General features: G+C 39.6%; 1 protein-coding gene across 3 annotated transcripts in view; it reads right to left on the bottom strand.

Moving 5' to 3' along the window:
- Positions 1–24,117, bottom strand: part of IQGAP2 (IQ motif containing GTPase activating protein 2) — a 124,403-nt gene that overhangs the window by 42,200 nt on the left and 58,086 nt on the right. Inside the window, exons 3-12 of one of the 3 annotated variants that reach the window (XM_014888344.2) lie at positions 17,571–17,727; positions 16,342–16,419; positions 14,550–14,626; positions 9,956–10,023; positions 9,475–9,588; positions 5,070–5,248; positions 4,401–4,488; positions 3,679–3,842; positions 3,094–3,181; positions 537–700 (exon numbers count right to left, since the gene is read on the bottom strand). In XM_014888344.2, coding sequence (XP_014743830.2) covers positions 537–700; positions 3,094–3,181; positions 3,679–3,842; positions 4,401–4,488; positions 5,070–5,248; positions 9,475–9,588; positions 9,956–10,023; positions 14,550–14,626; positions 16,342–16,419; positions 17,571–17,727 — 1,177 coding nt within the window. The remainder of the gene's footprint in view (positions 1–536; positions 701–3,093; positions 3,182–3,678; positions 3,843–4,400; positions 4,489–5,069; positions 5,249–9,474; positions 9,589–9,955; positions 10,024–14,549; positions 14,627–16,341; positions 16,420–17,570; positions 17,728–24,117) is intronic. The other 2 variants (XM_014888504.2, XM_014888672.2) reach the window with 2 other exon arrangements.

Genomic DNA, 24,117 nt, shown 5'->3' with positions numbered 1-24,117 from the left:
TAGGACAATAATGTACTGCAGTCAGGAAGCTAAATAAGCAGTGTAACAAATTTAAGTTACACACTCTAGATAGCATCAAGGAGATGGGCTTGTTTTAAGAAGCCTGAAGAGGTTCCTAGTCACAGGCTTGCCAGACTGACACATCAGTGGTGGTGGAGCTCAGTGGGTTTCTATGCCCCATCCAGTCTGCCTTTCCTTCTTTTGTCCCACAGTCTCATCTCTTCCAGTCCTACTCATAACAGGGGATTACTTTTCTACACAATATATGAACCAGAGTTAGTCCTCATTAAGAGCATGCAATAATTTTAAAAAATCAGTTGATTCGTCTAACACAAGAGCTCAGCCAGTTTGAAGTGTGGCATGAAACAAACTCTGCAATTAAATATTTGCCTTTTCAACCAAAATGATTAGTGCAATGCATAGCACCATGGCAAGAGATTTATGTTTGAATTTACACAACAACATGCTATGTTTGTGCTCTTTCATGGTCTGACTACACAGCATCAACGAGCAGACTGTAAGCTTTTCACTCTTACCACAGCATTCTGTTGTTGGAGGTTGAACAGCTCAGTCTGATAGACAGCAGCAGCAAATGAGTGAACAACAGGCAGCTGTGCCTCAGGTTTCATCAGTGCAACCAGTGTTTTACTAGGATCACAGTTACGAATTGCTGAATTGATATTGTCAACCGCTATAAGTTCTAAAGAACAGCAGGGAAAAAAGCTTATTAATTTTCATATGCTGTTTGCTCTTCACGTCATGTAAATGACAACTAGGTTATTGCAAAGAATATAATTTGCTATCATAAGAGGAAAAACATTTTTGTGAAATGACATGACTGCTGAATATTGCAAAAACAGTCTCTGTTAAAAGGTATTGAGCAAATAATTGACTGGAGAACTTCAAAATTTCTGGACTTTTAAAAATGAGAGACTGGTTATTGCACCTCTAACACAAAACAAGGAGCTGACCCCACCCTAGCACAGGGAAAGGTCTAACTCCTCCTGGGTGTGCTTGCACCAGGCACTGCTGTGTTTGTCAGCTTCAGCACCTCAGTCTTGCTTCACTCCAAATGCTCCCTTCCTGCTGCACCACGTTTCCTCCCTCACCTCCTCCTTTGGCATGATCCAATTGAGCTAGCTAAAACAGACCAGTACCTGAAATACCAACAACATTATTAGTGTCTATTTCAGGAGGCCTGGTGGAAATCAGCCAAATGTATTAGAAGGGTGGGACTTTCTGCCAGAAAACCAGTAGCTGAACTGATGGAAAACCTCATGCTGTGGTTTCTAGAACTTCCTCTGCATGCCAACACCTTTTCATTTTTCTCCAGTGTGGAAGATCATTTCTTCCAGGCACTGCCACCTAGAAATGAATCCCTTTGCTACAGCTCAGATTTTGATTTAAACAGACCACAATAGAGGGATATGAGGGTATGAGTGTAAACCTTTTCAGTACCTGAACAACTTGCCTGCTTTGCTTTTTGCTGGACTGACTTTGTCAGGGGTTTGAAGCTCAGCAGAAAAATGCTGAAAAATACTTCCCACTTGGGCAGCTGCAGAAGCATTACAACATCCCTCAGCTTAGTCACTGCCACCATAATTGCACACCTGGAGGAGCCATCTCTGAAGAAACCCAGGCCAGGGCACACCCAGGAACACACTGTACAAAGCACCACTCTGGTCTGGCAGAAAGGGAAGCAACCTTGAAGGTTAGAGCACATGTGGCCAATTGAAGAATAGCAATTATGCAAATGCCTTTTCCATTGATAAGCACTACTCCTCTACCTAATCATATGGCTTTTCTGTGTACTGCTACCCAGGGAACATTTTTAGTTACCACTGACTGCTCAAATCTGAGACAAGACTACTTGTACAGAAGACACCAGTTCAGGTATACAGCAACCCTCAGAGATTGTTCTACAACACAAAGTCTTAGAGAACGTTTTAGCTAGGCTCACCTAAAAAAGCTCCTTGCCTCTCATATTATTTTCTCTGAAGCATAGTCATATGAGGCCATGCTGTCCCTGAATACTCTCTCTACTGGCTATTCCTACAGTTAGAAACCTGGAAAGGCTCTCACAGCTACAGCATGCATACATGCGTTTTTAAAGAAAAAAAGTAAAGGGGAAAGGAGTCAAGGTCCAGAAATGGACCAGGCTAGTTCTGCAGCCAGCAACCAAGCTACTGACTTCTAGTTTTGAAACCCAGCATGCAAACTGCAAAACATATTTTACATTACTCACAGTCCTGTAACAAAAGCCACTATTTTTCTTCCTCTTAAGCAAGACATAAGAACTAAGTTTCACCTTCTTCTTCCTTTCCTTCATCAAGAGGCAACTCTTTCAGAGAAAGTACTCCTCACCATGGCTAACTAATCTGAAACAGGCTAACATTTAAGGTATAAAGTCAAACTTTTCTTCTGACTTAAGCTGACCTCACAATATAGCCTTTAAGGCAGACTACAAAAGCAACCAGCCTGGATTTCAAAGCATTGAATACAGTACCAGAGACAAAATAGCCATGCTCAGATGCAGTATGAAATGACAGCAGATCAACCAAAAGTTAACTTCCTTGCAAAGAAGTTTCCAGTCAAAAGCAGCAACACATGCACTGCAAATTTAGATCCCCTTTAACTATATTTTTTTTACGAACTATAACTTGTATCATGTGGCATTCTTAACAGACTAAGAATAGGTTAGGTTTAGATAATATGTGTCTAAAAGCAAGAATAATTTTTTTCTGCAATGTGATTGCAAAATATTTCTCCATCTTAACTCTACAAGTATGGTCATTGTTCCCAAGTGAGTATTAATACTGCACTGATAAATATTTGTTCAAGCTGTACAGCTTTCAGTTTTTTGCCCCTGTGCTTGCCAGTTATCTCAAATCAGTTATCTCAATAAGAGTACATCCAATGCAGCACAGATTGGTGACTTGGCAATTGTGACACTGAGAAGAAAGATTTTGAGAATAAAATGCAACACATATGGTTTCAGTTGGAGAAACCTTGTTTATGTGCAATAAATGGTCGACTCAATTATCTTAACATAATTAAATGGTGATGGTAAAGAGTATCAAAACAGTTACTCACTAAGTTTGTGAGCCTCAGCTTCCGCATTGGCAACACTAACTTCTTTCTGTATTTCACTTTTGTCGAGCATATTTGGAATGCCTGCTATCTAACAGATCAGAAAAACAAGGTTTAATTATGTTTTTGTTTGATGCGTGATAAGGGATGAAGTCCGGTGATGGTACACTGGGATTTGATTGTACTATCACCTGTGCATCAAATACAAGACTCAGTAAACACAGCATTAATCTTTTCCTGTAATTTTCATCTTACTTAAAATAATATATTTTCTCCTTAAAACCCAATTGGCACTTCAATTTAATGTTAATGATTCAATAGAACTTTTATTTATACTCAAGTTGGAAAGAAAATATTAGGGGCTGCATGTTGTATCTTAAATTTTCTTCTAATATCTTAGTTAGCAAATACTCACAAGGATATCATGCTCTTTAGAGCAAATGCAGCTCTTTGGTGTTGATTTGTACATCAATTATTCTCAAATATTTATAAAACTTTTAATAAATTAAGCTGAAAGGCAAAGACAATTTCTCTCTGGATTAAAACCAGCTGAAAAACTGACAAGTAGTACCTGTTCAGTTCAATTACCTGCATTTTCTGTTCTTTAGAACCACACAATTGCAACAGGTACCATGAGGAATTTTGCGGCAGTACTTCAAGTAGGCTGAGAGCAGGGAGGCTCAAGCCTGCCATCAGTGCCCCTTCATCTTGCTGGTCAATAGCCTCATTCACTCGGACTAAAGCTATGTGAACTGAAATGAAAACAATGCCTATAAACAGCAAATATGGCTTTCATGGGGAAAAAATGTCCATTGCTGTCAGCAGCTCACTTTTTGTCAAAGCCAGCTAGGGTGGCAGTCTTTATCTAGCAGAGAATTACCTCTTTCATGTACAGTCCTATAAAGGGAGTCTCTGGCTCTGTGTGAGCCTGTGTGGAAGTATTTCAACCATAGCTAAGCAAAAGCTTATGAATGAATTTTGGGTCTATATAGAAGAGGGGGTCAAAATTTACAGTATTCTGCACACAAAAGGAACATGAAACAGAGCAGGCAATAAATGATTTGATTCTGAACTGAGGAATCCTTACAGCAAAAACCACAAACAGAAATTAGCTCCCCCCCCCCAAAGATTAGTGGAGAAGGAATAGCAAGACAAAAAACAGTTGTAGAGAGGTATTAGCCACTTGTTCATATTTTAAAAGTTTCCATAGATATATTTTGTTGGTTCAGGTGGACTCAAGTTGTGTTCAGCTGGAATCTGGGAGATCACGTATTTTGTGCATACTTCCACGAAGATCCAGGATAGCTTACTGTTTATTTTATTGATATTGCCTTGAATCTCAGCTTGTGTCAGCAACTCCTCATAGACATCTCTCTCTTCATCAGAAATTGTGCCATTCTAAGAAAACAAAATTGTTGCTAGTTCACACAAAACAGTTTGCAGAGAGAGAAGCTGTTAGCCAAAGTCATTAAAACTGCATCAGCTGAAGCATTTACTGAAGGTATTTGTAAAGGAATTTGTTGACCAAGTGAACTGAGGAAATTAGCACTTTGTTATAGAGACCATTAGCTCTCAGGTAAAAGAACACAGCAAATAATTTCACATTAAGTGTCTGTGGCAGAGGTTATACTTTATACTCTAAAAAGGGTATTATTGTGTTTACAACTTTTTAAGCAGTAAATTTGCTTTTCCTAAAGCAATTAATGGAAGAAAACTAGTCTTTTTTACTATTTAGTCTTCTGGTATATTTAGCCTTTGGGCAAAGTTAAGCTGCATCATTCTCATAGCAATCATATTCTTATAAAAGTGGCTTTTAGCTTGTTTCATTACCATTATTTCTCTCAGTTATCTTAAAAGTCGGGGTTTCTTCCTGATTGCACTAATTTTAAAAATTAAGTTGTTTTTTAAAACAATAACTACAGCATGACAAGAAACATGAAGAAACACGTGTACTAGAAGTACAAATAAAACACCACTACCTTGAGTCTTGCATTTGATTCTTTCTTCCTTTTAGCATCAAAGAGTTCATTCTGATAGTCCTGTGCCAGTTCGTCATCCACGTTGAGCAACATTGCATTTGGGTTCCTCAGGGTCACAATGGTTTGCTCAGCTATTCCCTTCTCAACAGCCTCATTGATTGCTATCACAGCTGCGTGCACTGAAATTGAAAGCACAGCCCTAAACTTCAGGAAGCAAAAAAGTCAAAGCTGTCACTGTTTCTTCTGATTTATTGGAAAAGAGCATTGGATTTATGTTTAATAATTTACAGATTTGAACATTCTACTCCATGTTTCCTCTAGACTGCAGAACTCTGTGTTTATTCAAAGGTGGCACATCACTGTCTGTTCTATGTTCACCCTTTCCCCAAACAGGGGTGTGCTGGTCTCAGCTGGGGTAGGGTTAATTTTCTTCTCATTGGCTGGCATGGGGCTGTGTTTTGGATTTGTTCTGACCACAGGGTTGATAATACAGAGATGTTTTTGTTATTGCTGAGCAGGGTTTGCACAGAGCCAAAGCCTTTTCTGTTTTGGTGCTGCCACCCTTATGAGGGGACTGGGGGTGCTTGGGAGGTTGGGAGGAGACAGAGCCAGGACAGGTGACCCCAACTGACCAAAGGGATATTCCAGAGCATGTGGCACCCAGCTCAGTGTATAAAGTGGGGGAAAGAAGGAAGAGAGGGATATTGGGAGCGATGGAGTGTGTCTTCCCAAGTCACCATCATATGTGATGGGGCTTGACTCTCCTGGACATGGCTGAACCCCTGCCTGCTCATGGGAATCACCGAATTAATTCCTTGGTTTGTTTTGCTTCTGTGTACAGCCTTTGTTTTCCCTGTTAGACTGCCTTTTTCTCAACCCATGAGTTCTCCAGCTTTTACCCTTCTGGTCTTGCTGGCTGGGGAGTGAGTGAGGGGCTGTGTGGGGCTTGACTGCTGGTTGGGGTTAAATCACAACAGAAAATAAAACATGAGTTACATTTTGTCATTCAAGTCCTATCTTACTTAGAAGGCAATCACATATGGGAATTGAAAGTATTTTTGGTAGCTGTGTGTTTGTGTCCATATAAAAGTACTGTCTAAACTGAGTGTATCTGAGAGATGCTGCACAAGAATAAGGAAATTGAAGCTCCATTAAACTTGTCCGCTGGAAAAACACATTTAAGACCACCCCCCCAGCACATGACATTTAAGCCTCCCTGAGATGGCTCTTTGCACATCAAGATCTCCATGAACTCCTAGGCACATGAGATACACTGATGTAATGGTCTCTGGTCCTGTCACCTTCAAAGCCACAAGACAGCAGACTTCAAATGGAGGCAAAAAACATCCAGCAAGCTTTGAAGGGTCCTCAAAATGTTAATACACTGGAAAAAGGGAAAAGAGTGCCATAGGACTCACCAGCCGTTGATCAGCTTAAGTGTTAAGCCTTCCCTTTGAGGGAAAAAAGGAAACTTCATCTACTAAACAAATGGTTGACTCCAAGAATTTAAGAGTCACAAAAGTTCATGGTTTTTCACATGGTAAATTTCGTGAGTATACAAATTCAAAATCGCTTATAGCTGAATTGGGTGTAAAGTAGTAGCTAACACACCCCTCCCAGTTACTCCCTGAGCACATTTGGCCCTAAGATCAGTCTAGATGAAGGACTTGCACTAGAGCTGCACTTTATCTCGACCTTCAAGTCGAGACAAAGAGACCCCCAATGGCTGTCTGGTAGCACATTAGTCTCAAGTACTTTACAAGCTTTACTATACAAAATGTAGAATTCCTGATAAATGTGTATCCAGATCATATCCCAAAGAAGGAACATTGCAGCTCCCCATTTATCATCACAGCAACTTGCCTAGGATTTACTTTCATGCCACCAAGGAAATGTGTGAAGGGAAAACACAGTGACTGTCTTTCCTTACTTCAATATTATTTTCTACTTGGCCCTGCATGGTTCTGCTGAAGTGGAGAAAAGGGTGCAGTAAAAAGACGTTATTTGGATTAAGTTTAACTGAAGGTCTAAATGACTCTGAAAGACTTCAGTTTATCTCAGTTTATGAAAGAAAGTAAAGATGCTTCAAATTTGATGTTTTAGGAAAAAGAAAGGAGTGTACAAATTTAGGGAAGTCAGACAAAAGATCATATCACTAGAACACTCAACAGGGGTAAATGGAGAATGAAGTGAAGCTGTACACCTTCAGATATGGCAGCTACTGGAACTTGCATAGCTATTGGTGGATAATCCATTACTTAGCACTGAGTTTATGCCAGAAAGTTGTTATAAAATTGTTTCATTCTAGCTCAGCACAATAGAGATGGGCAGTAAAAGCAGCTAGCATGGTGGAGGAGATACAAGCAGAGAAGCACACTGGTTTCATTTGTCATTAAACTTTGTGAGAAGACAGAGTTCACATTGAACGTGAGGAAAAGTTTTTTCATTGAGAGGGTGGTAATTTACTGGAACAGACTGCCCAGGCAAATGGTCACAGAACCAAACCAGAAAAAGTTCAAGGAGCATCTGGACAACGCTCTTAGCGGTATGGTTAGTTTTAGGTAATCCCGTGAGGATCAGAAACTTGGACTCAAATGTCCATAGGAGTCCCTTCCCACCTGAGGCATTCTGTGGTTCTGTGTACATCCATATCCACTCTAAGGGACTAAGAAAACTGTCCTTAGACACATATATGATCCCTAGATCCTCACAGAACACATAGGAAGGATGTCATCTCTTCCACAGTTGTGTAAGAGGCTTCACTAACCTAAACGGAGTTAGCAAAAAGCAACCAGAAGATAAGTTCAAGATTGGGAGAGAATCAAACAGATATTGGTAGATGTGAACCCACATACCAAGAGAAACAATGAGGAGCCTGATTGGACTTGAAAGAGCAGGCTGGAAGTACAGAATAAGAGAGGTTTCCTTCCAGAATAAGCTCTCTGTGAAAGCACTTCAACTTATTCTTTCCATGTTGATTTATACTATTGCTGGCAGCAGAGTATGAGGCATCAGCAGTTACTTTCATATCTCCTTTTGCATACTCCACTTAGGAAGAAGGATGGTAGACCCCTTCCTTTGGCAGGATCTCCATTATCCAGCCTCCCTAGTGTGTGAGGGTTCCCACAGCAGATGTTTCCTGCCATGGAACAGAGCATGCTATCTACAGGACAATCCTTGCTCAGAGGAAAAGAACCAGCATCAGGAAACCCTGCTCTTTTAAAACTGAAAACACTTCAAAAGTTAAAGGAAGCCCTACACACTATAATAAGGCTTTCAGTGAAGGATGTTTGAGCCCTTTCATCTTCAGGAGAGGAAGCTCCCTGAGAAAGGTGCTTGGTAGTCACTTAATATCTAAAAATCTAAACTCCTACCACTTAAAAAGGCAGCATTTTAACAGCTAGCTTTGGTGAAGCATGCGCATATTAAGCAGGCTTCAAAAGATACAACACAGACAATGTGAATCAACATCAATTGTGTTTTAAGTCAGGCTCTCAAAATTTCTGCACACTGAGTCATATAACGAATTGGCTTGCCACTTTGCAAGGTTAAATAAAGTTTTGAAAAAGGTTTTGAATAAAGCAAAGACCGTTCTTCTGTTCTTCAGTTTACCCTTCTGAAAAAACTAGAATCTTAAAATAACTAGAGCTCAAATGTTGGTTGAAGTGGACACCCTTGATTTCAATCCCTTTAAATTAAAGCAATTTTTTTGGTAATATATTGTTTCATTTCACAAAAAACCCAGAAGCAATACAGAGAAAAGCACCCATACTTACACATGAATAGTCATGAGCAGAAGAAAAAACATGGAATTCTGTTTTTGAGTGGAAGCTGTTCAAGATAGACTCAAAAAACCTCAACTGTCCAGTAGGAACCACCCTCCAGCATGGTACTACCATGCAGTGGGTCACAGGCCAGTGGTCAGACAGATGAAAAGCTACCCATGGAGGAAAGTTCCAAATATACAACACCATATGTGAGAGAGTTGACTGTCTGCAACAATGACTTGTCCTCACAGAAACATGTTTGGGTGTTTTAGGAAAACTGCAAAAGGCAAAAAATAAAAAGGCACAGAAAAGACACCATGTTCCCATGGCCATGTATGGAGCAGAGGCATGCACAGAAGTCATTATTCTACCTACCAAAACATTATACCCATTAAAAACGTCGTGAGAAATCTTTGCTTCTGATAGCACTTCCTATGGGTCAACGGAGATACCGAAAAACACAGACTGCAAATTTTGAAGAGGCCTTGTAACAAGGAAGCAGGGTGGTACTGAAAACTCATTTGCTTTTCTTTCTAGCTCTTAAGAGGTGGCAAACTCAGTGAATGAGAACACAGAAAATATTTAGTTAGCATTCTGTGAAAGCATTCATTAGAGAACAGAACACGAGTCACACTTACAGGCAGCTTCATCCACTGATAATTCACTGGCCAGAATCCCACCGATTTTACTAAAAGATGGCATTTGTATACCATATTTCTCTAGCTCTTTTCGCATGTTGCTGATTTCTTCCTCTGTCCAGACCAAAAAAAAAAAAAAAAGAAAGAAATATCATCAAAACATAAGCATAACAATTTTACTATGAATAACCATACCCACAAAAACGTTTCTGAAAGCGTTTCTGGCCAGGGCTTCTGGAAAGTTTTCCTCTCCATTTTGAAGGACTCTAAGATATGACAAGTATTCAATGAAAACTCCCCCCTCCTGCCCTGCTGAGACCGACACTCATTAAAAGTAGAAGCCTCCCACCTGTTTAATTTGTAACAGTGTTTGTAACAACGTTGTCAGAGGAGAAAGGCTAAAATAGAAAATATGTACAACGCTAGCAGACTTGCAATGTGAAAAACCAGCTAACATACGATTAGATGAGCATCTTATTACCTGTGAAGTCTACTTTTCCCAGAAGGTCCTGGATCTGTGGAGCTAGTCCTAATTTGAAGAGATATAAACTGCAAAGAAGAAAATTAGGCTTTAAAGTTCTGCATATGGTTGAGCTGCTTGCTTTCTGTTCAAGAGAAAAGCACTTTTATGAAGTTTGTCCTTTAACCCTTGACTTTAGTATGCCAATATAGAATAAATTGAGACTGATTTTCTTTGTTCTGTATTTTTAAATCTCACAGAGAGAGAAATCTTTTATTTCCAAGAAGCATCTTCAAGAAAGAGGCACTGTCAGTGTTATCTCACGTCACAGGGGATATATAAACAAGTAGAAAACCTCAGTGAAAGATAAGTAAAGAAATAGAGGAGCTAGTACTGGTGAAAATCAAGATCTGAAAGCATTTTAGGACACCTTATATCTTCGGATCTATGTTATGGTTTGACTTGCATTAATTCCATCCCATACTAACAGAAGAACACATAAATCATCCTTCTTACTAAGGGTAGAGAAACAGGAACCTGTAAGTGCATCAAACACCATCTCTAAATATCTGTGTCATTACCTACTTTACCCTTGGAAAAATAAAGAAGGTTGATTTAACTTTAAAAAGTTTACTATCCAAGAACTAACACTTTTTTCCAATATAGCATGAAAAATACCTTCACTCATTCCTAGAGCTCTGGGGTGCTATTTGAAAGAAAACAGCTGAATGCATATATATTTTCTCAGTAGCTCCCAAACACAAGGCATGCATTTATCTACAAAAAACTGATGTTTCTATAATTTATAAGTGAAATTCAATAAACAAGTGAGTTCAGCCAGAAAGAATCTAAAAAGATAGGTCTTTAAAACAATACTTAAATAAAACATTCCTTCAAAAGTATTGTTTTCCACCTCTTTTCAAACTTACTTCACCCCAATATCATTCATTGCAAATGTGCTTTGGGGTTCAGGGGTCTTATTTCTGGAGAAGAATATTTCCCTTTTTGTGTTTTGTTGTAAAGGAAATATTTTTATGCTACTGCAAGTTATGGGAGGAGATTTCCAAGGACGTATTTGTAGCTGTTGTATGTAATCAGGAGCATGAGGAATCAGCATTTATCTTCCATGCTGCCTCAACTACTCCTCCGTCCTGCCCCCATCTGGGTGAACACAACAAAGAATCTCAGGTAGGTCAACATGCCTTTACAACCACTCAAAATCATTGCTGAGGCCATTCTTACATTTCAAATCTAAAATGCAAATTCGCTTTTTCATGGGGGGAAAAAGCACATAGACTTTACCAGATTGTAGTAACGAACCAGGTTCCTCTGTTACCCTAGTCTGCCTTCCAGTCTTTCTGGGTAAAAAGAGATTTTGCTCCAAGTTTGAGACAGGGACACAATTCCTGTCTGAAATGCTGGGTGTCAAACAAAGAGTTATGGAAATCAGCAGCTGACTGCTGACTCTTTTTCGGGTCACCACAGTAAAAAGGTACAAGAAGAAAGAGTGCTGTGAATATTAAAGAATATTTTTTTTGCTGTTCAGCACTTCCAGAAGCATGTTGAACCATGTGTGATATTTCCTATACTCCTCTGTTTGGATAAACTTATTAACCACCAGATGGTGCTGAAAATATTCTTCAAGTCCTGCAGAGAACACAAAGACATTCTCTGACTTAAAATACAATTTCACTTGAAACAGCTTGCTTAATGGTTAAGAAAAATGAATGGTTGCCTCATGGTTAAGAAAGCTGAATTCAAGCCACCAGGAGCAGGGGAAAAACAAAGGAGAAAGAACAGTTCCTAGGCGAAACTCCTTTCAATAGAAGGCATCACCCACACAGAACTGCATCTCATATCAGGCAGATGTTCCCAGGACTTGTTTTGTGCTTAGCTCATGTATAACATGATGTGAAAAACAGATCTGAAAATAGCATGTTTTTTCTTTTAAGGCATGCTTGTTATTCTGCTGCTTCCTAGGAAAACAATGTTTTGAAGCTGTCCTGCTTCTAGAGGGATAGGTTATCTAGGATATAGCAGTGATATTCTTGCAAAGGTAATATGAAAACTAAGTTTTTCAGGGAAAAAAAAATATCTCCAAGCACTGCTATTTATGAAGAAGAATCACTGTTAGCATCTTGATTTAAATGAAGCTGTTCTTAACCTCATTTAGTGCAGGAACAAACACAAATCCTCTTTCATTAAAAAAAAATGGTGCAAGTAATAGAATCTATGCCTTTGTATTTTTCAGGTTGGAACCAGAAGTTCCAGTTCTGGTTCTACCACTAATTTCTTCCTGGCCTTTGTCCCTCAATACTTTAAGTATTGGTGTTTCAGTGAGAGAAAAGCAAGAGGTAATTACATTCAACAGGAAAATAATAAGAAATTGTTTGCTAAGTCACTCCTTCCTGGCCAGAGCAGTGTTGTATTTGACAGCATAAGTCATCCCACATGCTTTAAGTGCAATGGTCTTAATTTCAGACTTGAATCAGGACATATCCTAAAACTATATTTAAACCGACATGCTTAGAGTACCCATCTATTTTCCGTCATTCTAGCAGCAAAAGATCAGCAAAACAATAAACAGCCAAGGACTTTCCCTGCAAAATGTTATTATTTCAGATGTCAAATATACGTTTCAGATATAGCTCAGCGTTCCTCTGGTTCCAATCCAGCTGGGAGCACTGCTGCCAAGCAAAGCGCCCCTGTACTTAACTCTATTATTTCCCAAACAGCTTTCAATGTAGCTTGCATGCCATTCAACACTGAGAATGAAGTTTGATTTGAAAGACATCAGTGAAAGACTTCTGGCATGCATTTTAGGAAAAGGTATGGAAATAAATAAATCTCAATCATTGTTTCTTCTATTCTTACATCCTGCACAGGCACAGGGGCCTACAACCTCATGGGAAAGCATCATAAATAAAAGTATTCTAGGCCTATTCCCCTTCACTGTGGCATGACACATTTGATATAAAGTCCATTTCTAAAATAATAGCTCTAAAATAAGAGCACTAAAAAAAAAAAAACAAAACAAAAGCACATTAAGCACAGAGGTACAGAGTGTGTAGATATGCATCAAGAAAAAGTAATTTAAACAGGACAAACTTGTAAGTGAAAGCTGAGATAACACAGAATAATTTTGGTACTGCATAAATCCTGGGGCCTGCCAAGATGAAGAAAGGAAAATTTCTACCATAGGTCAATCTACTGTAAACCTCAGTTCAGGATAAGAATTATTACCACTGCAATGATAAGGCAGATATTAAGAAGACATTCGATGGAGTTGCTGTGTATGTAACATTCAAGTCCACAGTTTAAAATGTCCTATATTTTGCACGAGGGAGCAAACATTAGAAAAATCAAATGCGTTCTTGTGTCTCCTGCAAAATATTTGAGCTGGCCCATAACACAGGTGGGAGATGGGGGTCTCACAGCCCACTGAGTCAGCCTGACCTGGTTAAGGTTACAGCCCCACACATCCTCTGCAGGAAATCACTTCAAGCTTACACAAGACACTTGGTGTCAGAACAGCCTGCACTACTAAGTTACAGGCAAGAACCACTCTCAAATAGTCCTGGTGTCACTTCTCAGTTAATATTACACAAAGTACAGTAATTTCACTCTTGTGAAAGATGGCAAAAGTATACTGAGCTGTCAACTTTGAACACCTGGCACTTTAAGCAAATATGGTGAACTTTATTGGTAAGACCCGTTTATTGGGAGTGAGTGCACATCCCAGAATGCAAGAGTGGGCACATCATTTCAAGGATTAACCCCTAAAAGGTTTCAATAAAGCATGTATTGAATAGTCTCTCTCTGATAGCCCTGGAGCAGCTGATGTGTCTTTGAATACCATTAGAAACTGAGAAGAAAGTTTGGGGGGCAAGTTAATTATGTTCTCTGAAAGATTACTGCCAAAAATATTCAAAAATATTGAAAGGGGAAGGTCCCTGTGTGCAGGAAATGAACTAGAAGAGCCACAGGAGGGTGGGTGGAGCTGTCTGCCAACAGCACTGTCCCTCACACCAGGGACAGCACAGGGCAAATGTTTTTGTGCTAAACATCAAGAAAATCCTTAAGGCAGAACATGAAAAAATTTCAATCACTTCTTTCAATGGTGTAGTCAAAGCCTCTCTGACTTTACATTAAAAGACAACTTGCTCAGAATTTTGAAATATTTGAGAATGTATCTTTTTAACATTAATTACCACAGAATACAGTAATTAATTGCTTCAGATTTGGTACAGAAAGATGCCAGTTCATCATTATTTTCACTCTGATCAGCATATCTGCTCCATGGTTGTACTAATGTTTTGCTAAGTTACTGTTAATTTGTTTGATTTCTGTGGAAGTATGTATTTTGAAACTCTATTTTGCAAGGGGGTGTACTATTGAGAGAGGGATGTGCGTGCTAAATTCAGTAGTCCTTAAGTTCTATTTTGAGAACAATTTGGCCAATAGACCTGACAAAGTTCAACTTTTGTCTCCAACTTAAAACTAATGAACTTATAAATTCTGACAGATTTTGATATACTGGTTGTCCTAAAGCCATTTCAAGACTTACACTCCTAACTTGGCAGTTATGGTAACTTTTACTCCTGTCAGCAGTTACCTTAGAGCGTGAATGCAGTATATCATCCTAGGGATGTTTTTCCTATCATAGACATCCGTAGTCTCTGGATAAAAGATCTAAAAAGCAAAGAGCACACAGTTAAATGAGAAGACTTATTATTGAGCAGAAATGTTTACTCTGCAGAACCATACCTTAAATTTACAGAATTTCAGCTGTTACTTATATACAACTATGAGTCATGTCTCTTCTGATGTTGTTTTAACTTTATCAGTAGTTTTCATAAAGAAGAGCTTAATAAAGCATAAAAGCTACTTAATAAGAGGGGAGAAAAGGAAGATAAGCAGACAGCATTTCTACAAGATTTTTAGAAAATGTCCTTTGGCATAAACTCAGTCAGTAGTGCTTGTCCTCTACAGACACCCAAAACCTGGAATGCAGTTAAAATTTGCAAAGCCTCATTACAAACCAAACCTATCAAGTATGGTTTAAAAATGCATAATTCTAATTGCCAGCACCCCTAACTTTGTGAATACATCATTTACAAAGAAAGATATTTAGAGAGAGGAATATTAAGCAATTTAGCCAAGAAGTCACATCATAAGTTCCAGTTCCGATTCTACCAGTAATTTGTTCCTGGCCTTGGTCCCAGTCACTAGACACTGTTTCTCCACAAAATTATAATAAAAAGACTTAGTTAACCGTGAGAGTTGGCAGCATGCTTCCAGCCCAGGCTGGTCACTCGGGGCTGCACTGTCCCATGGTTAATAGGACCAGACTGAGTAAGTCAGAAGCACAGAGCTCTCTTCATCATTTGCTCAAAACAGCTTTGTGAGAGAGAATTGGGAAAGCTTTAGGCCATGACCATCCTCTGCGACAGAAACACAATCCTTCAGAGGAGGGATAGCAGGGTGGAAATCAGCCAGCTGACAGAGGGCTGAAGGGCTCAACTGGAAAAAAAAAAAGCCTAACCTGGGAAAGGCAGGACCTCTTCCAATCTCTGGCATTTCTCATGGCAGTCATGAGTGCCCTTTTCTGGTTATAGGCACCTGCAGTGAGTTTGCCTGCAGTAGCTGGCCATTAGCCCACTTAGCCCTTCAAGCAGCTGCCCGAGTGTCCCCACCGTGCCTGACCACAGAGCCTCAGGCAGCATGCAGGCACCCTGGGTGGGAACTGCTCACCTCAGCCTGTGCGCCGCTGCCAGAAGGTGCAAACAAGCAGCGAAGGTGTTTGCACACAGCCCTTTGTTAAAGGATTTTCATCCAAAACAGACTCACTGGTGCCCAGAAACAGCAGCAGAGGGGGGAGATGACAAGCGAAGACCCGCAAGGAGGAAGGTAAATATAAGAGGTGACCCAAGAAAGCAGCTGGTGGAAGAAGAGCAGCAGCACAGTCACGCAGATGCACTGAAGGGTGCAAGAACAGTCTGGAAACAGGGTAGAGGCAGAGAAACTGGGGTGTACAGTAAGAGGAAGAGGCAGCAAGAGGCACAATGTGAAGTGGTAACCTAAAAGAAGCAAATATTTAAGTTTTCTGTTTTAAACCATACTCCTTTTCAGGCCCCCCAGAGACTGCACTAGCAGTAAGAGAGCGAGTGTTTGAGCTAGCTCAGACATTGCTAGTGTCCCTGCTTCAGCCCACACACACCAGCAGCAGAAACACAGGACTGACACTCCCACTGCTTTCCACATTACCTTCTCCTCAGATTTTTTTTTTCAATTACCCCTTTCCTGTAGACTGACTGTAAGGAACTGTTTATGCTTAAGCAGATGAAGGGGGATCTCAGTAAGCCAGTGATTTGAGCCACTTTCTTTGCTGAAATTTAAAGGCTTACCTTAGGCAGACCAATGGACTCCATTGCTCTTAACCACTGCACAGTGTTGTCAGTGTGCCGAAAATGAAGGCCAGATCTCTATTGGAAACACAGAAGATTATGAAAAGTCACATTAAGCGAATTCTCTACTTATTGATCGTCCTGTTGTTTCCTAGTTTTATACCCTGAAGCTGAGTTCACAGAATTTTCCCTTATTTGAGCCCAGAGACCAAAGTGTAACAGCTTCAATTTTGCTAATGAAGCATCCTAATACATCAACAGCTCCACACTGAGTTCAGCTTATTCTTTCATGTTACATAAGCCAGATTTGTACCCACCAGGGCAGACTGTGATTGTGATTAAAGTCGAAATTTGAACAGTCCTTCAGTATTCTTTGGGAATAGAAGCTGGATATCAAAGACAAGAAGCCAAAACACAGAAGTAGTAACACTGCTCAGCACTACCATGAAGAACAGATAAGGAAGTCTTGAAACTCTTCAGTTCTAACTGAATACCTGACCTGATCCTCCCTCCCTAAAGCCTATGCCATCAGCATAAGAATAAAGTGGGAAACTATTTTTTCTTTTATTTTCAATGTTATCTCTTAGGGTAAAGAGAAAAAGGAATCTCTCAAGTTTTGGAGATTCTCAAGAGAAACATTTAAATGTAAACAGAATTCTTAAACATACTTTTTTTTCTGCCCCCTCTATATGTTGAGACAGTGCATTCCATAGAGGGACTACTGTGTATGACTGTATATGTATTTGTATTATCAAGGTTCTTGGAGCTAGCAAAATCCTGCACAGGGAACAAGCTAAACTCACTGGTAACTTGCTTTTTGCTTCTTGTTGTTAAAGTTGACAAAATAAACACAGATCTAATGAAGTGAATTTCAAATATGCTTCCATACAAAATGAAGAAAGCTTGAAATAGTTATAAAATTGCTTTTGGCTTCCATTCCTAATGAGAAATAACTTTATAAGTTTCAAAGCTCATGCTCTCCTCAGAGCCAGAAATGTAATTTGTGCAGCTTTAAAAACTTGAAGCAACACCAAAACATTTTTTCTAAGGGTCGAATATTTCCAACTTATCGTACAGGCTTCTTACAGCTGTGCATCTTCCATCTACTCCTATAGCCTTAAAAGAAAGGCACAGAAAGCTAACCAGCCATGCTTGGGAATCTTTAAGAGCTGGAAGACAAACATTGCTGGGTTTTGTCATCCTGGTGAGAGAACTGTAAAAGTTATTACCTTGTAGCGTGCCTGCTCCACATCATAGATCTTTTTGTCTGACACCACATTAGGTGCAAAGAATTTTGCAAGCTTGGCAAGGTAAACACCATTTCTTAAGCCTTCTTCCAGTTCTGTAGTTGGGGGCAGCTCTTCGTCCAAGCAGACCTCCATCCATCTACAGAGACATTTGAGAAACAGTTTTTGGGTTTAAATATGAGTTACAGCTTTTGCCTACAACTATCATACTTTAAATGTCACCACCACAATATTATTATAATAGAGAAGGACAAGGGCTAAGGAGAAAATTTTCACGTTCATTCATGTACCATATCAAAATAATTAAGATATCATATCTGTGATTGTAACCCATCAATAAGCAAACAGCACACTTTGAAGTATTCACACCCTAAAGAATCTAACTCAGATCTTTTGAACAATACCAGGTTTTTGAATAAACAGTAATTTAAGAAGAAAACATGGAGTACTGTGTATTATTGATGTTTGCATTTAAAAAGACCTCTGTGATTTCTATGCCAGTGTTGAACTTCATGAGCATCAAGGACAGCAGTGTTCTGGGTGAGGCAGGTTCCTGTAGCCAACGTGCTGTGCAACACACCCTCACAGCAACGCCCAGCCCAGTACAGAGCACTTCTGCAGGTTACCATCCTTCTACATGGGAGCTCTCCACTCTCACCCATCAAACACAGTACTGGTGCTGGAGGGACGAGTGAGGGTTTTGTGGAAAAGCTCAAAGTAATTTACACATTTGAGGTCTGCCTGGCAATAAGTAGGTTGAAACATGGCTTCTTGTTACTGACAGTGACTAAATCCTCCAAGAAGCTAAAATAGTTATGCACTTGGCACTTAAGATATGGTAGACATGACACTAGACAGAGAACAATATTAATTGAATACATAACCAGTTCAGACGGCAAATAACAGACATGAAACCATATTATCCAGTATGTTTATATTGAGTAGCCAAGAGAAATTGCTTCCAAAGTACTTCCAAGAAAGATTAGTGTCTTAATCACTGGACCAGAAGTTCCTTACATTGGTGGTCTAAGTGTTTTGGCCCTGTGATATTTTTCTTATTTTCAGCAGCTAAATCACATTACAAGAGCTTTAAATCTCCTTAGCTTTCCACAGTATTTTTTTTATATGCTTGGTTGAACTCCCACACTTTTAGGACATTAATATCAATACAAATAAGAAAGCTGAAGGGCAAGAATAAAGTTGAAGACATTAGTTCACTTTGCTTACTGTCACTAAAGCAGCATCACTGTAAGCAAGTCAGCATTACAAATCTAACATCATCTCCACAGGGATGACTTCAGAAACCAGAAACCTTGGATCCAGGTTGAAAGTGAGCCAATTTTCACTCTACCATGTAGAAGAAGAAAGCTCACTACATCATTTTGTTTCACATTAAAACTCTAAACTAATGTTCTACTCCATTCCACTTTTGGATTTGTTACAGGACATACAAAAGTTGTTTCACTGAAGCACAGACTACCCGAATAGCTCTTTAGGAAACCAACATCCATAAATCCGACACAGTATCACACAAAACCACACTAAGCGAGTGCCATTAGGACAGCTGTATTCTGCAAATGAGGAGAATCATATTCCTGACGAGTTTCCCAGCTTTATCCTGCACTGCATGTTCGTGTATTATGGGTCCATGTATAAACTAAATCAATTTATGCATTAAGGCATCACACTTGGCTTTTCCAAAGAAGACAAGGAAGAATATACAAAGAAAGTGTACTTCTAGGCAAATATGACTTTTACCTGAGCCAGTTGGCTTTTCCTATAGAATTTATTTCCTTGAATGTTTCTTCTAGAAAAAGAATTGCACAGATAAGCATCAGGAGCTTTCTGAACCAGCAGGTATTCACCACGAGCCACAGCTGACTCTGCTGTTCAATGGACCATCACCAGAAATATGAACTGTGTGCCTAGAGCAGCATTTTGTACCTTGCACTGGATTCTTCGCACTTCTAATTCTCAGTTTACTGGTGAAAGGGTTTTTCTAATGTCTTAAGTCCAGGGTACCAACAAGGTACTGCACTGGAACTGTTCATGAAGAAGATGCACACATGTGCCCACCTGGAATTTCTTTTCTTCCTTCCAGTATGAAAATTTACTACTTATATACAAAACTGAGTCATTCCCTGAGCTCTAAATGAAATGCTAATCCAAAGTGAAAGCTACTCCTCAGCTTTTCAAACCTCTTGTAATTCAACAACAGTAAAATTGTTGTGGGTCTTTTTCCAGCATAGTGATAAGCCTTTAAAATTAATCTGGAACTCTCTTGTTCTAGTCAGGGAGGTTACTGTTTCTAACAGGTAAATGCAGTACCCTGAGGAACTAACAGGAAACAGTATGAGAATGCAAAGAAATCAGAAAGCAGAAAGAAGAAAAAAGGTAATGTAGAACACAACTGTCAAACCAACAAGTCCAGATCAATATACAAGGGAATAATTATGTTTTGAGAAGGAGAATGTTAGTAATTCAGTGGAAAAAAGAGGGGAAAAACTAGAGAGAACTAAGTGGACAGATCTGAAAGATGCAAAGTTTCTTTCCATTTATAGCCAAAAGTCTAGAAGTTATATCTACTCTAGAAAAAATTAAGGGTCTCCAATAGGGCAAATAACAGCATCTGATAATCAGTGTCCAAGACTGAGAACACAGCTACAGCTGCATTATATATATTATATGTTTTAGCAATGTCTGGAAGTTGCAGAACTTAGCTACAAGATCTACTGTGAAAGGATTTACTGTGTTTTGCACATGTTCAATCAGAGGAAGGAAAAACCTCAGGATTTTAATTAAATCCTGCTAGTATACAAACAACTTTGTAACTTAGTTATGCAACAGCTGGAAGGTGCTGTAAGTATTCCACAGAGCTTTCTCTTTTCCAGGCTGAACAACCCCAACATTCTCAGCCTGTCCCCACAGAAGAGGTGCTCCAGCTCCCTGATCAATTTTGCAATCCTCCTCTGGGACCTGCTGGTCTAAGTCACAATTTTCCTGTGCTGGGAGCCCAGAGCTGGATGCAGTCCTGCAGGTGGGGTCTCAGCAGAGCAGAGGGGCAGAATCCCCTCCCTGCCCTGCTGCCCACACTGCTCTGGATGCAGCCCAGCACACGTTTGGCTCTCTGGGCTGGGAGTGCCCATGGCTGGGTCATGCTGTGCTTCTTGTCAGCCAGCTTAGCCACAGCACTTTTCTCCCCAGTGCTTTTGTGCAGAGGTTTTGTTCCCTTTACACTGATTCGGTTAGAAGGCAATTGTGGTTTTAAACAGAAAGAACCATTAGTTCCAACCTTGTGAGGTTCTGCTTTTTAAGGCATACTTTGGTGAGTTTATGAAGGTTATTATAGTCAACAGGAGCATACTGGACTGAGAAAACCAGAAATGCTTCTACTTTTGTTTCATTAAGCAAAACACACAATATCCACATGACAGTAAGGATTTATAGATACCTTAGGAGCAATTTATTTTGTTTCAAGGCTAAAGAAGCAGCATTGCTTTTGGCTCACCCACTGTTTTCCTGAGCACACAGAACTGCAGCATCAGCATCACCGTTAAGTCTGTTGCAGAAACTGTTGCCCAAAAAAGTAGTTAATATTGTTGATACACATGATGAGGGGTCTATAACTCAGACAGTATGTTTTCCTTCAGTATGAAATTTGTAGAGTAAGGCTATTATAGCTATCAAATGTGCACATGCATTTCTACCACCCGTTTTTAACAATATGATCCCATAACTGTACTTTTAACAACCTTGACTTACTAACTGAGGTAGGTCATGAAAAATTGACACAATGGTGAACATGATGGTTTATCTGGTCACTCATTTAAACTAAATTCAAAGCCTGTTCCATGGTGGAGGGACAAAAGTCAGCCTCAGGAAGCAGACTAAAGCATACAGCATCACTGAAGTCCTGCGTAGTACCCTTCATAACAGTTCGACAGTTACCCAGTTATGCCAGTTATAATCTTACTGTTCGGATAAAACATGCATATACAGGTATTTTCCTAAAGATATATACTTGGGAATGCATAAGTACAGCCCACTTTTATTTTTATAATACTGCAGTACTTGTCAACACAGAAGTAAAGGACTTGCCTTAGACAAAAAAGCAAACCTAGATCTGATCAATGAAAATATATCTCCAAAGCTTCAGTTCCAAAACATAGTATTAGAAAGTCAGCCAGGAGTGAATATTGAGGTATAATTACCTTTTGCTTTGCTCAGTTCTGTTTTTAACTTTTGACAATCCATGGCAGAGCTGTTCAGCAGTGAATTTCTGGCAAGATAACAATGATGACTTCTATGCCAGACTCAAGAGCAGCAAACAGCATACCCCTCACCAGAAGATCCAGTTTCCACATTTGATTATGTACTACAACAGATTGCTCAGAGAGTTTGTGGAGTCTCCCTCACTGGAGACATTCAAGGACTGGCTGGACTTGATACCGTGCAATATGCTCTGGGATGACCCTGCATGAGCAGGGAAGTTGGACCAGATGACCCACTGTGGTCCCTCTCAGCTTTAACCATTCTGCCATTCTGTGAAAACAGCAGCAGTAAAATTAGGTCAGACTGCACTTAAAAAAAAAAAAAACAACCCTGCTGAATCTCATTCAAGGCAAGGTCAAGGGAAGTGGAAGCAGCAGTGCTGCACTACAAACTTAACCAGTTATGAAGATGTCATTTACAGTCTGTGTGGTCAGAAAAGCACACACACAGGTCAAGAGAATGGAAATGCTGGAGTCAATGTTCAGCAGAGAAGAGAGGATATCTTGTACAACCCACCCAAAGCCCATCACATTCAGCAGACAATTGTGCAGTAAAATTTATACTTTTGCTGTTCTGCCCTTTCAGATATATGCCACAAGATGTGGATCCAAGGGCACCAGGTCTGTGGAAAGCACATCTTCAAAGAAGAAAACACAGAACTCCAGAGCCAAAGTTCAGAACACTGCATGCTGCTGTGGAAAAGATGTAGTGAAGAAAAGATGAACATAAGTTACTACTCATTTATTACCTCCCTTGCTCATAACCACAGTCTTTCAATCTAGTTCAGCACAAGTGAAACAGACTGCTGACCTAGAGAGTACAATGTGGCTTTCCAACTTGTTCCAAAGTAAAAAAATCTTTTTGCTAGAAAATAATAGTAACCACAATCAGACCCAAAGCAAAATGTTAGATTCTAGCTTTAAATGCCTGTGAAGTGGTGGAAGTGGTTTAAGTAAAAAATTTTACTTGGAGATATATAGAAATATAGAACTGTCTGAAGCATGTGAACTCATAATTTAAAATTCCATACCATTATGTCTCTAGTTTCTGAATCCACAGATTTGTTAAAAAAATCTCAGCTCTTAAATTTTCCTTTGCTTAAAATAAATAGAATTTTCTTTTAGCTGCCAACGTTCCCTTAAATAATGTTTCATAAAGGAGGGTGACTGCAGCCAAAGCAACCTAGGTGTGTTCCTTGGCTGAGTAGTGGGGTGGTGGTAAGGTTGATTTGTTTATAAGGAAAACCTGTATGTTAACTTTGGAATTTGTTCTCATTATACTGCAAAGTTTGGTATGATACATCTCCTAAACCAGAAAACTTAGGAAAAGGTTATTTCACAAACAGCCACAGGCTACTTCCAGAGGAAGAGCATGCAAAGCTTCCAGCCATTCCAAGAAAATAGATACATAAAATTTGAATACCATCATAGCAAAAACTATTAGCTGTATAAATAAGTGCACAGCCTTGGAGACTTGGAGACTGTAGAGAGTAGAGTGGTTAGCTGAAAAAACTACTTTCCTCACACCCTTTTTTCACCCCTCATGCTCAGGTACATTCAGCCCCAAACCCTTCTAACAGATGGGACCCTTAGCTCAAGTCAGAGCTACAGTTCTAGGAGTTCTTTGCTCCTGGAGCCAGACACCCTGGGCACATCAGCTTCTAAATTTGAGACTCTAAATTTATACTCCAGCGACAGCCTCTACTGCATCTAAAGTTGTACCCATCCTAAGAAAGAAATCAAATTTTGTGATTGTGGGTCACCATAGCAGTAGGGTGAAGGAAGGTGTGATACAGATCACCCCAGTCACCTGTTCTCTCATGTTACATTCAAGAAGTAACAAGAAGGCAGCAACATGGACGACACTACGAATCACTTGGCTACACAAGGTCTCAGAACTTCAGCACATAAAGAAAATATCAAATCCTTTAGTAAAAGATTTTGGGTAAACTTACAGTTGTCATTTTTTTTTACACTTCCATAAGCTGGTCCAAATTCAGCACTGCATATTTTTGAGTCTCCTGCTAGTGTTAGATTTAACAGCATCTCAACTTCCTACAATCATGATTTCACCAGGGATGATACTGACTTTCAGCAAAAGCTACACTGAAAGCTATGAAACATTCATGTGTGGATACTTAGTGCATAGATACAGATCTCACTTCACATTTCTGCATTTAGTTGAGCTGTGCATGCCAGCGTGAAGTTTGTTGCGACATTCATTTCCCTGATCAAAGTCCTTCTGATGCATTTCATGC

Source organism: Sturnus vulgaris, chromosome Z (genome assembly GCF_052056855.1).
Source record: "Sturnus vulgaris isolate bStuVul1 chromosome Z, bStuVul1.hap1, whole genome shotgun sequence".
NCBI classification, from domain to species: domain Eukaryota; kingdom Metazoa; phylum Chordata; class Aves; order Passeriformes; family Sturnidae; genus Sturnus; species Sturnus vulgaris.
This window is presented reverse-complemented; position numbering and strand designations above follow the sequence as displayed.